Source organism: Rattus norvegicus, chromosome 4 (assembly GCF_036323735.1).
Source record: "Rattus norvegicus strain BN/NHsdMcwi chromosome 4, GRCr8, whole genome shotgun sequence".
In the NCBI taxonomy this organism is placed as follows: Eukaryota; Metazoa; Chordata; class Mammalia; order Rodentia; family Muridae; genus Rattus; species Rattus norvegicus.
Genome location: NC_086022.1, coordinates 154,078,683 through 154,092,369, shown reverse-complemented (window position 1 = coordinate 154,092,369; position 13,687 = coordinate 154,078,683). Strand labels below are relative to the sequence as shown.

At 49.9% G+C, this 13,687-nt stretch overlaps 1 protein-coding gene across 2 annotated transcripts in view; it reads right to left on the bottom strand.

The window, feature by feature from the left end:
- The window catches only part of Cacna2d4 (calcium voltage-gated channel auxiliary subunit alpha2delta 4), a 116,493-nt gene extending 105,000 nt beyond the window's left edge, over positions 1 to 11,493 (bottom strand). For both annotated transcript variants that reach the window (XM_063286109.1, NM_001191751.2), the window contains exons 1-6: positions 11,150 to 11,493; positions 9,191 to 9,272; positions 7,382 to 7,498; positions 6,951 to 7,010; positions 5,419 to 5,581; positions 4,229 to 4,360 (exon numbers count right to left, since the gene is read on the bottom strand). In XM_063286109.1, the coding sequence (XP_063142179.1) occupies positions 4,229 to 4,360; positions 5,419 to 5,581; positions 6,951 to 7,010; positions 7,382 to 7,498; positions 9,191 to 9,272; positions 11,150 to 11,397 (802 nt within the window). In that variant the 5' untranslated portion in view covers positions 11,398 to 11,493. The remainder of the gene's footprint in view (positions 1 to 4,228; positions 4,361 to 5,418; positions 5,582 to 6,950; positions 7,011 to 7,381; positions 7,499 to 9,190; positions 9,273 to 11,149) is intronic.
- Between the last annotated feature and the right edge of the window lie 2,194 nt (positions 11,494 to 13,687).

The following is a 13,687-nucleotide window of genomic DNA, read 5'->3' as shown; positions in this document are numbered from 1 at the left end:
AACCTAGTCCACGAGGCCACATTGCCCTGATGCCACAGACACATGCTACAAGAAAGCTAGAGTATGGTATCCTCAGAAACAGAAATGATGTGGGACTCCAATAAAGCCCGGCAAGGTAGGTCCTGTAGCAGTTTAAAAGAGCAATGCACCATTCCTGCCATGCAAGGATTTCCCAACCTGTGAAAACAGACTGATATAAAATGTCACTTTAACAGAAGGAGGGAAAAAACAAAAACAAAAACAAGCCCAGCATGATCATCCAAATGAAGCAGAAAACAAATTTGGCAAAATCCAACTCGCTCCCATGACAAAAAGGTTCAACAAACTCTCAGCAGAAGAAAATTCACTTCGACATAACTAAAGCCAGGGATGGAAAAAAAAAAGCCACAACATAAGGTTGGAAGCGTTTGCTTGTAGGTGTCATAAAAACAGACACATCTTCAAACAGTTGTGTTTTAACCAGTACTGGAAGTTCCAGCCAGAGCAATGAGGCAAGAAAAAGAGAAACGGGAAAAAGAAAGATGCTCTGTGTTCACACACTGTAGGTTTGATTTACAGGAAACTTCATAGAGCCCAGAAGACAGGTGTTAGGCCTCAGAAACAAATTCTGCAACATAGCAAACAAATTCAGTTGCCATGAGCAACCTGGAGAGGAAATTACCAAAATGATTCAATTTTCAGTAACAGCAGAAAGGAAGTTAAAAAAAAAGCACAATAAAACTATAAACTGATGGGGTCCTGGGGAAATGGCTCAGTGGTTAAGAGTGCTTTCTGCTCTTGCTAAGGACTGCGCTCAGTTCCTGGCCCCAGTAATAACCTATAACTCTGGTTCCAAGACATTCAGTGCCCTCTTCTGGCCACCATGGGCACTGCACCCATGTGGTGCACATACCTATGTGCAGGCACACAGTTGTATAGCATAAAAGTCACACATTCTGACCCCCCAGTTCTGACACTTTTTCTGCCTACTGCTGCAAGGTGAGGGGGGAGCAACACGCTCCTGTTGTTATGAACTCTGTTATACTAGAGCTTCCTTTCTCAGTGGACTGAGACCCCCAGAAGCCATGAATCAAGATACATCTTTCCTCCCATAAGCTGTTTTGGAAGGGTGTTTTGTCCCAGTGATACAAAAGTGAGCTACACTCAAATGAGTCATATCTTTTGATTCTTAACACTTATGATATGATGTCAGTAATCAAAATAGTATGTTATGAACACACAGATAGACCCATGAAACAAAAGAGAGACTGTAGGAAGAAACCCTTGCATCCCAATCAAATTATTGTTGACAGGGAGGCCAAGTCTACCTGAGCACAAGCAATGGTCTTTAAACAAATAATGCTGGGAAAACCTGGCGACCACATGTAAAAGAAAGAAGCAGAACACTTACTAACACAGTGTACAGAATCAACTCAGAATGAGTAAAAACTTGAGTATAAGATTCACAACTCCTGGGGTTGGGGATTTAGCTCAGTGGTAGAGCGCTTACCTAGGAAGCACAAGGCCCTGGGTTCAGTCCCCAGCTCCGGAAAAAAGAACCAAAAAAAAAAAAAAAGATTCACAACTCCTGGCATATACCCAAAAGGTGCTCCAACATATGACAAGGACGCATGCTCCACTATGTTCATCGCAGCCTTATTTATAATAGCCAGAAGCTGGAAAGAACCCAGATGCCCTTCAACAGAGGAATGGATACAGAAAATGTGGTACATCTACACAATGGAATATTACTCAGCTATCAAAAACAATGACTTCATGAAATACTTAGGCAAATGGATGGAACTAGAAAATATCATTCTGAGTGAGGTAACCCAATCACAAAGAACACACATGGTATGCACTCACTGATAAGTGGATACCAAAAGCTCGAATTACCCAAGATGCAATCCATAGACCACATGAAGCTCAAGAAGGACGACCAAAGTGTGGATGCTTCAGTCTTTATTAAAAGGGGGAACAAAAATATTCATAGGAGGAGATATGGAGACAAAGTTTTGAGCAGAAACTGAAGGAATGGCCATCCAGAGCCTGCACCACCTGGGGATCCAGCCCATATACACACAGCCACCAAACCCAGACAATATCACTGATGCCAAGAAGTGCACGCTGACAGGAGCCTGATAAAGCTGTCTCCTGAGAGGCTCTGCCAGAGCCTGACAAATACAGAGACAGATGCTCACAGTCAACCATTGGACTGAGAATGGGATCCCCATTGGAGGAGTTAGAAAAAGAATTGAAGGAGCTGAAGGGGTTTGCAACCCCATAAGAACAACAATACCAACCAACCAGAACTCCCAGGGACTAAACCATCATCCAAAGAGTTCACATGGACAGACCTGTGGCCCCAGCTGCATATGTAGCAAAGGATGACCTTGTTGGGCACCAATGGGAGGAGAAAACCTTGGTCCTCCCAAGGCTCGACCCCCAGTCTAGGGGAATGTCAGGGCGGGGAGGTGGGAAGGCATGTGGATGGGTGGGGGAACACCCTTATAGAAGAAGGGGGGGATGATCGGGGGTTTATGGACGGGAAACCGAGAAAGGGGATAACATTTAAAATTTAAATAAAAAATATCCAATAAAAAAAGAGTCACAACTGCAGAATTCTTACTAAAACACATAGTGAAGAATTCTCACGACACTGGAGTTGGCAACGATTTCTTGGCTGTAACACCAAAGGCATAGGCAACAAAAGGAAGATGGGCTAATTTAAGTACTATCCATTAAAAGACTATAAGACAATATCAACAAATTAAAAAGGCAACCCACAAAATGGGAGAAAATATTTATAAATTATTACACCGACAGGGAATTAATAGTCAGGATATACAGAGAACTCCTGAGGCTCAACAAGAAGAAAAACAATCCAATTAAAAATGGAGCAAGAGGGTTCCTCGCAGGAATTCTACTCTGGGGACAGCCTGAGTTCCTCAAGCATCAAGGCCTCGGAATCCAGGAGAGCGAAAGGAATCTGGGCACAGAAGCAGACGCTCACAGTTAACTGGGAATGTCTGACAGACGCTTCCAGGGATGGGAGCTACATTTGTTCTTTGCCCTCTGTGAGAGGGCTTAACTTTCCAGCCTAGAATCAAAGAGAGGCCTGTTTTTGCCATTCCAGTGTCTTTCCAGAAGAGGGGACACCACAAGTCTTTCTGGACATAGATACTCGAAAGGAAGTGAATTTCTCTAAGTGTCAAGAAAACAGAAGTCAAGACACACAAATACACGTGCATCCGTGCATGGGTCTGTGAGTAAGTGGGTCCATGCATGTATGCGTGCCTGTGTGCGTGTGTGTGTGTGTGTGTGTGTGTGTGTGTATGTGTGTGTATGTGTGTGTGTATGTGTGTATGTGTGTGTATGTGTGTGTGCGTGTGTGTGTATGTGTGTGTGTGTGTGTGTGTTTGGGGCTAGCACCAGTGTGTGTGTGTGTATGTGTGTGTGTATGTGTGTGTATGTGTGTGTGTGTGTGTGTGTGTATGTGTGTGTGTATGTGTGTGTGTGTGTGTTTGGGGCTAGCACCAGTGTGTGTGTGTGTATGTGTGTGTGTATGTGTGTGTATGTGTGTGTGTGTGTGTGTGTGTGTGTGTATGTGTGTGTGTATGTGTGTGTGTGTGTGTTTGGGGCTAGCACCAGTGTGTGCATCTGTGGAGGCAAACGACCAACAGTGGGTCTTTCTCTGTTGTCTTCCACCTTACTCTTTGAGACACAGTCTTCACTGAATGTGGTGGTCACCAATTCCACCAGAGCGAGTGCCCAGTGATTTCCCAGGATCCTCCTTTCTGCACCCCTGCAGTGCTGGAGGTGTGCACATGCCCAGTGTTTCACGAGGGTTCTAAGGATCTCAGTTCACACCGTGTGGCCTGTTGTCAGGCTGTTCCCCACCCACTTTTCCGTTCTGTGGAGATAAGAGAGCTTCTCCCACCCTGTATGAGGACAGTGCACTCTGCTCTCCAACTAGGAACAGCCCTTAAGGGGAGGGCTTGCAGGGTTGTCCTGGGCATCCATAGGCGTTCTCAGGACAGTTGTCACTCAATACTGGTGACAACTTCTGTAATGCTCCCACGATGTGTGACTATGTCACAGCAGGTTGTAAGAAGGCAAGTGTGGGTTGAACATACCTTGTCTACAGGGGCCCTTCATTCACAGGGGCTGAGGACTAGGAGCCGTCTTCAGTCCTTTGTTCTCAGAGAACAAGCCCAGAGGTGACAGAGACGCCACCCTGTGTCCTCACCTGGATAGATCCTGAAGAACCCAGTTGAACTGCCAAAATACTGCCAGGTCAATGTGGGGTCTCTCTGAAAGTTCTCCACAAACACAGGGTTCAGGGCTTCGGACATATAGACGCCATTTAAAATGTCTGGGTCTGAAAGTGGGAGCATGGAAGGAACTTCATAAGATGTGAAATTAGCATCACGAGACACAGGCTACACACATAAACATGGGTAAGCATTCCTGCTTCCCTTGGGGCTGCATCTGCCTCAATTGTAGCCCATGCACACTAATCCAGAAGTATCACCTCTCTCCCAGCCTATGTGCTCAGGTTTGTCTGTACATGTGTGTGCTTGGATTCATCTGTAGCATGTGTGCTGAGGTGTGTCTGTCTGTAGCATGTATATGTTCAATATTTGTCTGTACATGTTTGTGCTGAGGTTCGTCTGTACATGTGTGTGCTGAGGTTTGTCAGTAGGTATCTGTGCTGAGATTTGTCTGTACATGTGTGTGCTGAGGTCTGTCAGTACACGTGTGTGCTGAGGTTTGTCAGTACATGTGTGTGCTGAGGTTTGTCAGTAGGTATCTGTGCTGAGATTTGTCAGTACATGTGTGTGCTGAGGTCTGTCAGTACATGTGTGTGGTGAGGTGTGTCTGTACCATGTATGTATTCCCAGGGCTTGTGTGGTGCTCAGCACAGTCATAAGAGAAAAGACAGAGTTTAGGGAGAGGTAGTTAGATCAGGGTGAGTGTTGCCCTAAGACAGAGTCCATAGAATTCTATGGACTCTGGTGAGTTCTCTTGAAAGCATTTCTGTGGAAGAGTGAGACTAGCTTTTCCCATTCTCTAACTCCCTGCTTCCCTGCATGGTTGAGGTCCCTTATCCAGATACCCACCATGACACCCTTTGCCACAGTGGGATGCAGCTGGGAAGCTCATCAAAGCAGTGCTGTGCTGGCTAAACTCAGCCTCCCAGACCTTGGGCTAGGGAAACCTCTCCCGTGTTACTCAGCTTCAGGCATTTTGTCATAGCAACAAGGAATAGAATACTCTATGCTGTGCAGAATAATTTCTTTTTTCATGGTATCAAGGAGGTTGGAGAGACAGTCAATGCCCTGTAGTGCTTCTTGGGAAAATGGACACAGAATCTCTTAAACCCTCTAGGATCCCCATCCTATCCCCTAGACTACCCAGTGGCAAGGAGACAGTCACCTTTGTTGTACACATTGGTGGGTAGCTGCACGCTGCTCATGGAGACATTCACCCTCAGGTTGTTGAAGTGGGCGTCGGACTCGAGAAGAAACTCAGCTCCCAGCTCCACATAGTTGCCCTTGTCATCCTTCTCATTGATCAGTACTGAGTTGTAGTAGTTAAACTGGGGCAAAAAGGGGGAACAGGCCCAGAAGAGACAGCCCGAACCAAAGAGGGGAGAGGAGGAAGGGAGTGAGGGGGAAGAGTAAGAGAAAGAAGAGTGGAGAGGCCCAGAGAAAGGAGCGGAAGCGTCAGGAGGAACCGGAAGTGAGGCGCGGGGTTGGGTAGGGGGTGGAACTCGGAGCTCAGTAATGTTGCCCTCGGTGGATGGAGATGTGTGGCCACAACACACGTCAAGATAACTGGATCTGAGGGTTCACTGGCTGGTTGTGGTCAAATTGGACCAATCATTTTGATTCTCCAGTTGGTTTAGTGTGTGTGGCAAAACCACAAGTAGTCAGAGACGGACAGACAGATGGAGACTCAAGGAGCCAGAAGGAGGCAAAGGACCTTGCTGGCACTGTCGGATTCTTCCGGGTGCTGAGGGTACTGGAGAGCCAGATGGCTCAAGGAGCCTTTGGGGCCCTGCCCTGAGGGCCTGGGTCTTGTTCTGTTTCCTCACCATAGGGCAAGAAGGCTGTGACCCAAGGGGCCATAATTAGATCCATTTCTACTGACACTCTCTCCCCCAACTACAAGCCTTATACCTTAAGTCTCTCTAGAACTGTGGCCATAGCACCCCTCATGGCTCCATCTTGCTGGCCTCTAGTCAGTATTAGCTTTGTGAGCGTAGGCCCAGCTGTGTCCCTCCCTGACTCCGGCCCTCACACACCCTGAGAGCTGCTTAGTTTTCCATCAGCCTGACACAAGTTTGGGCCCTCTTGGAAGAGGATCCTAACTGAGAGAAATGCCTTCATCTGATTGGCCTGGAGGCAAGTCTGTGGAAGCACTTCCTTGATTAATATCAATGTGGGAGGGCCCAGTCCACTGTGAGAGGTGCCACCCGTGGGCAGATGGTCAATGAGTGAACCAAGGGGGGGAAACCCATTAAGCAGGTTCTCCTCCAGGGTTTGCCTCAGGTTCTGCCTCTGGATTCTTCTAGCCTTGAACTCTCACCTTGGCTCCTGCCACGGATGGGCTGTGATTGAGATGTGCAAGCCTAATCCTCCCCACGCTGCTTTTGACCCTGGTGTTTACCACAGTAGTAGAAAGCACCCAGGACACCCAGTATCCCAGACCAGATCTTGACCTGGCCTCTCTCCGGTGATAACTCACTGTTCCCTGGACACAGAGGGCTGGTAGCCCTCACATCCTCGCCCAACCTGACCTTGCTTCTCCTGAGCCCCCGAAAGCCTCACTGACAAGGCCAGGGTACAGCCTGGCACTGGGACATAGAACGAGTGGCTGCTGCTCAGCTCCCCTCACAGCTGGTACCCCAGGCCATGGGGGTGGGGCAGAGCCACAGCCTAGCACCCACTCCCTAGAGGACTTACCACCAGAGACGCATTGAACTCATGGTTCAGGTCAGCCTCCTCAGCGGCCTCCACCAGGCTCTGAGGGAGGGAGCACCAAAGGAAGGGAGCGTCACCAGCAATTGCTCTCCTAGGCCATCATAACCCAAGCTTCCTGCTCCTCCTCCCATGTTCAACACCGCTGCTTCCTTCTCTTAAGCCATGAGCCTTTCAGCCATGAGGATCAACCCTCCATGGTTGCTCTGAGGTGCTTGGGTAACCTCGTCCCTGAATATCTACAAAGCCGGGCTGGGAACTAGAGGTGTCCTCTTCCTTGTATGACATGCCTACCCCGACACCTGTGGTGACCTCGTTAATAGTGTGAACCCCACCCAGCCAGGGGAGGACATCTACAATCAGTGGAGTCCCTAATAGGGTCCATAAGGCCAGTGCTGGGGGATGGACAGTGTTACCTCCACAGCCTCAACTTTCCTCCGAAGCATGGTCTCCATGTCCTCTGAGAACTTCTTCACCAGCTCCAAGCCATCCACCTCTTTGATCTTCAGACTGGGTTCTGCATCCTTGTACTTCTGGGCAGGGTGAAGATGGAAAGAAGCACATCTTTGCTTGGGACCAGGGTGCCTGCACCTGAATGCGCCAGGGTCATTTTTGTCCTAAAACCTTACCAGCTCCCTACAGTCAGATACCCATGACCATCCGTCTCCATCTGTCTGCCTTCAAACGTCCTCTGTTCAGGCCTCCAGACACATGGCAGTTTTTATCCTCAGTGGGAGCTGACTGACATTTGGCAGCAATTAAACTCGACAGCAGTCAGAGCCGGTGAGCTGGGCAGCTTGGAGGAGACTGGACACTGGGGGTGATGGGATACCAGCAGTTCCTGTCCTTGCACCAGTTCCTGTCCTTGCACCTGCTGTGACCACCTCGAAAGTGACAAAGAAGCAGCCTCCATGTCCATTCACTTTTGCTCAGCCCCCAAGAACAGTACTGTGTGTGTGTGTGTGTGTGTGTGTGTGTGCGTGCGCGCGCGCACACACGTGCGCACATGCGTGTGTGATTCCTACTAAGGAGTCCAGCTTAGCAGTTCCACGAGAAGTAGTGCTGGTACGCCCAAGGGAGCCTAGGAACTGACTTCAAATTCCTGTCTGCTCAGGGACAATCCTCAATGACTCTTGTGTGAGCACACTGTCACTGTCTTCAGACACACCAGAAGAGGGCATCGGATTCCATTACAGATGGTTGTGATATGGTGGCTGGGAGTTGAACTCAGGATGTCTGGAAGAGCAGTCAGTGCTGTTACCTGCTGAGCCATCAGTCCAGCCCCACCAGTGAGTCTTGACCAGCCCTGTGAACTGTTGGCCATGGGACCTTAGGCAAGTTACTCTGTAAGACATGGTGCTTCTACAGCTTTTGATACTGATTTACCCCCAGTGACTATACAATCCCTCCTCCTCTTCCTCACCCAGAGCTGCAGGGTTCGTAACAGAATGGGGTGCCGTGAGGGCTCCTGGAGTCTTAGTTTTGCAAGAGACCCCAGGGCCCACCCGGGCTCCTCCCACTTTCTGCAGTACAAAGGGGATGGGGTAGGGTGTCAGTGTGCTCAGGGCTGGCGGGAAACCTAAGGATTCCATCACTTGCAAGATGGAGAAGATTGGGATTGTGGGTAATTTCCATTAAAGCGTGTCATACTCTCTTAGGTTATGGTGTAACAGAAGCCAAACCCTTGTGATCGTATCCAGGGAGTCGGAGACTGGAAAAAGATGTCCACTCATGCGCTGGCTGGGCACAGGTCAGCCATGGATCAGCACTTGGGCACTTAATGAACGAGTCTGGCAGGGTTGCCTATGTCTGCTGGGATCCAGGCATTGTCTCAGCCTGCCTGAGTGCAGGGGATGCTGCATCCCTGGGCACAGCCTGGGTCCCCTGATACCTCCTCTGGCTCTCCCAGGCTGCCTGCTGCCCCTTCAGCCCCCATGTCTGTGCTCTAACCAGCTCCTCTCTCTCTGCTCTTCTCAGGCATCCACACCAAACCTCCACCCCGACCCAATAGACTTCTTGCAGGTCTCTTGTCCGTGGCTTCCTGCGCATCTGAACTGACAGAATGCTCTTGACCCCACTGTCCACGCTGGTTAACCCTGTAAGTGGAGCCTCCCTGGACCCCATTTGAATATGAGACCAACAGACAAGGTCTCTCAGGCCTCCTACTATGGCTCTGATGTTGGGATGTCTGTCTCTGCTTGAGCTCTCTGGGAGAGGTCACTAACCTTCTGCAGCAGGAGAGAACCCGAGTATCTGGTCACCGTGCTGTACAGATCCCTGCCGAAGGTTTCAGCCCAGAGCTTCACTCTGCAAGACAGGAAAGCCTATGTGTGCATTCTTTTTCTTTTTCTTTTTCTTTTTTCTTTTTTTCAGAGCTGGGGACCGAACCCAGGGCCTTGCGTTTGCTAGGCAAGCGCTCTACCACTGAGCTAAATCCCCAACCCCCTATGTGTGCATTCTTATCATGGTCAGATGTCAGATGCTCAAAGGTAGAATCTTAGGTAGAGAGCCTGAAGGAGTGGGAAATTACTTCAGAGCCTCCAGCTTGGCTTGTTGACCATAGCTGAGAATGTAAGGAAGGCAGCCTGTGTGGATCAGGGAGTGAAGGTGATGCATGTAGCTTGGGCCATGTTAAATGTGAGCCTTCCGACACAAGGTCACTTAATGTCATTGGGTAGGTCGTACACTCCATAACCTTAGGGGCTACCAAAACACTATACCTTGACAAATTCCCATGGTGCTCAGGAAGAAGTATGCAAAGGCGTTGAGTGTGGGAGTCTGACCAGGAAGAGACTGGAAAGAGCCTTAGGGCATGCATAGGATTGAGACACTGAGGGCAACTGGACTCTTGGCAAGAAAAGTGTGTAGTGTGGGTTGATCTGTGATGGCAGACAATGGGACATCTTGTGGTTTCAGGGACATGCATATGGCAAGGTTCTTGAAGTTAGCAGAGAAATCAATTGGGCACCCATGGAAAGCCATCTCTGTGCTTCAGGAATCAAGATGTGAGACAGCAAGAGAAAAGGGGAGCACCTCAAGGCATCCAGGTGTGGGGGCCGCAGTCTCCAGGATGGGGCACCAGGAGGTTTGTGGCAGCCTTGTGTAGGGAGGGCAAGTGGCCAAGGCTGATGGTGAGTGGGAGGTTCAACAGGACAGGTTTGAGGGACTGCACGGGACCTGGTGAGAACGGGAGGGGAGTATGTGGTCGAGCCCTGGCCTCCTGGGAACAGAAGGCAGCAGCAGAGTTTTGGAGGTGGCTATCCCATGCTGCTCTCGGGGTTTCTGTGTGGATGGCCACCCTGGATGCCAGCCATCTTTTCTTGGCCCCCTGCCATCCTGGAAATCGCCGTCTGTGATAAAGACTGCTCAGCTTGTGCTGGGCTTGCCTCAAAAGCCAGGCTGGCTCAGCACTATTTTTCCTCTGTGGACCTGCGTGCTCGGAGAATGGTATTATCTCCCTCACTGGCTGAAAGCGATCATTAGAACAGTGCTGAACAGAGCAAGGGAGAGGAGGTCACCCAGTGTCATGGAAGCCCATTCTCCCCAAATCACAGACACGGCATGAGCCCGTGATCTGTCAGCTAGGCACTAGCAGCTAGGCTCAGATGTGAACTGTGAAGACTCAGTCTGGGACCCTGAGATCCCTTTAGTAACTGGGACATTCCTGACTGGGAAAAAAACCCATCCAGGGAGACTGTATCAGATGTAAATTCTGAGTGTCATTTTCCCCAAACACTAGTTTTAATGTATGGTGCAGAATTGAAGCCTTGAAGGAGACAGGTAGGGAAGGAACAAGGCCAACAGAACCCATCCTGAGCCCCTAAGCCCCTGCCGTAGGCACCAGCCTGTCTGTCCGTTTATGGCTGTTTTACCCCCTCTTGGTGTTCAAGCACAGGTCACCCAGTGAGTCCTAGGCTGGAGCACAGTGGTCATTTCCAGGACCACTGCAGCCCAAACCCACACCATCTTGTAGTTTATCTTCCCCGCCGGATGCCTGCACCCTCATCTAAGCCCGACATCAACCACACAAAGCCAGGAGGTAAAGATGGGTAAACTCCAAAACCAGAAAGGACACGAGGTGGTTTGGGGGTAGGAAGGAAAGGTTATCTCAGAGGCAGGGCAGCTGGCCAGTGGGAGAAGGCCTGAAGAAGGGTCTTCAGGGTAGGATCAAACTCAAGGCTCACGTTTCCAGAGGAATTGTAGCCTGGCTCCTTGCAGTCGGCAGGGAGGTGTCCAAGAGCAGCAGCCACAGGACAATTGGCATTTTCCGCAGGAAGGTCCATGCAGCTGTCTGCTGTCCACGGTGGCCCCAGCTGTGGCTGGAGGACAATGTGGGGCTTCTTGCCATGGTGTTCCCACTGGGGGAGGGACAGGGGAGGAGGACAGTGCTCCTGCTGTGAACGAACTTGCTGCCACCCAGGTCCCTGGGCATGCAAGCGTTCTCCCTGCTGGCCAGTCCCAAGTAAGAGATGCCGCCTCCAGCTGCATCTGACAGAGGGTCCCCCCAGGAGATCAGGGGGGAGGCGGTGAGCAATCACCCCTCTAATCCACTGGCTTCTCCTCTAATCCCTTCTTGTTGTCAGAGGAGGGGCTGGTGCAGGAGTGGGGTGACCTCAGCCGGATTGCCCTGATTCCAGCTCTGAGCAACTGGACCATGCCCTTCTGCTCCATAGAGGCCGACTGATACCCATAGAACAGCCTCTGAACTGGGGGGATTGAGGATACCCCACCCTGGTCACTGAGTTTGTTCAGAGCTGTGCTAGCCCCAGACCCGGAAGGACACTCGTAACCCTGTGAGCGTTCCCTAGGAGGGGCATGGGCAGCCCACTTTGTGGGGCTAAGCTTTGTGGGTGCTGATAGGGAGAGATAGAAGGAGGTGGTGTGGCTCATGGTTCCAGGCCTAGAGCTTTGGGGCCAGCCAATCAAGACAAGTAAGCATAGAGAATGCCTTAGCCACCGGAGGTCTGCCTGCCTTAGAGGGGCGCACCCCTTTATTCTGACAGTGCATCTGGAAACCTAGGATCTTACCCTCCCATGCTGTGCACACACACACCGTTCAGCAAACAATGCACCAGAGTTTTGGCCTGCTCCAAGGTAAACCTACTAGGCAAAGCTTCCCTCTCTCCCCCTGGAAGCTATCACCCACCTCCTGTCTTTGATTTTGACTGCCTCACTTTAGTCAAATGTCATTGTCATCCTTTTTATCACCGTCTCACCTTACTTAGCATAGTGTCCTTAGTTCACACGTGAACACGCACCAGAGCGAGTTCTTTCCAAGGTCTCATTGCTCCGCCGTGAGTATATGTTTTGCTTGACCATTAAGCCCTTAGTGGACATTTAGTCAACCACCACATTAGGCAAACCCCTCTTTTTTCCCTCCACCTTGCAGCCCTCAGCAGTGCTGGCCCTTGGGAGGTCACATGTCTTTACTTCCGGGTCAGCTTCAGCAGACATCTATCAGTCATGGCTGTTCGTCAGTCGTCGTGACCTGCTCTCCTTGTGTCTGGTGCCACCAAGAGCTCCTGTCAATCAACTGTGCATGGGTTACCACATGAAGTCCCTGTACATCCTGTGGGTCTTGTTTGACAGCTCTTCTCCTTGGCCCTGGCCCTATCCCATATCCCTGTATTTTAAAAAGTAGGGACTCTTTGAAAATGTAAGGCCTTTGTCTGCACTCCGCTCAGAGGACGCTGTGGCTGCCATCTGACTGCAAGTTTTAACTGCAGGTTGTAAGGTAACATACCCACTGGGCCTGGCTTCCTCCCTGTTTCAGTCCCACTCTCAGCCCTGCTCTCTGCTGTTCCTTGGGCACATTGGGTGATCTCTGCTTCAGGGCATCCACCATGGACTAAGTGGCCCCCTCTGTGGCACTGTCTACAATGCCTCCCTCTCCTCCCCGTGACTGACTCCCTCACTTGGCTGGGTCAAGTGTCATTCAGCTTCAGTTTGTTTTGATTCTGTGACAGCTGGTGAACCTGGAGTCAGTGGTTTCTGTCCATGGTCCTGAAGGCAGGCTGCTGGCTTCTGGGGAGAACCTGTGCTGACTCTTACCTCAGAAAGCAAAAGGGAGGTGAGGCTCACTGACAAAAAGTTAGCAAGACAAAATTAAAATTGTACACATGTGCAGTGACACTTCACTGGAGAAAATTGAATTCTCCTGTCTCAGCAGGTATCAGTAGCAAACAGCTTCTTGGTCATAGTAAGGGTTTTGTGTCCACGTCCTCTTTAGAGAATTTCTTTTCTTCTCCAATTTATATTTGCAGCTGTTATCCTAGATGGATGTTCCTAGTCAAGGATTTGAGATTTGAGGTCTGAGATGATCTGACTGGAGCCATCTCTCCAGAGTCCCATCTTTCAGGTGACACCCATCTATCTGGTTTATTGTTTTGAAACAAGATCTCATGCATCCCAGGGTGCCTTTGAAGTCACTATGTGACCAACAGTGGCTGTGAACTCTGGATCCCCCTGCTTCTACCTCCTGATTGCAAATGAACACACACATATGTGTACATGCAGACATGTGCACACACTGACATGCACACAAAAACACATACAAATGCGAACACGCAAGCACAAGTGCACACGCATGTGTGTAAAAACACAGTTACACACATTCATACACATTTGCATGTAACATGCAAGCACACATGAAGATATACAAACATTTATACACACTTGGACATATGCCTGTGCAATATATGGGCTACTTTTCTGTTGTAATA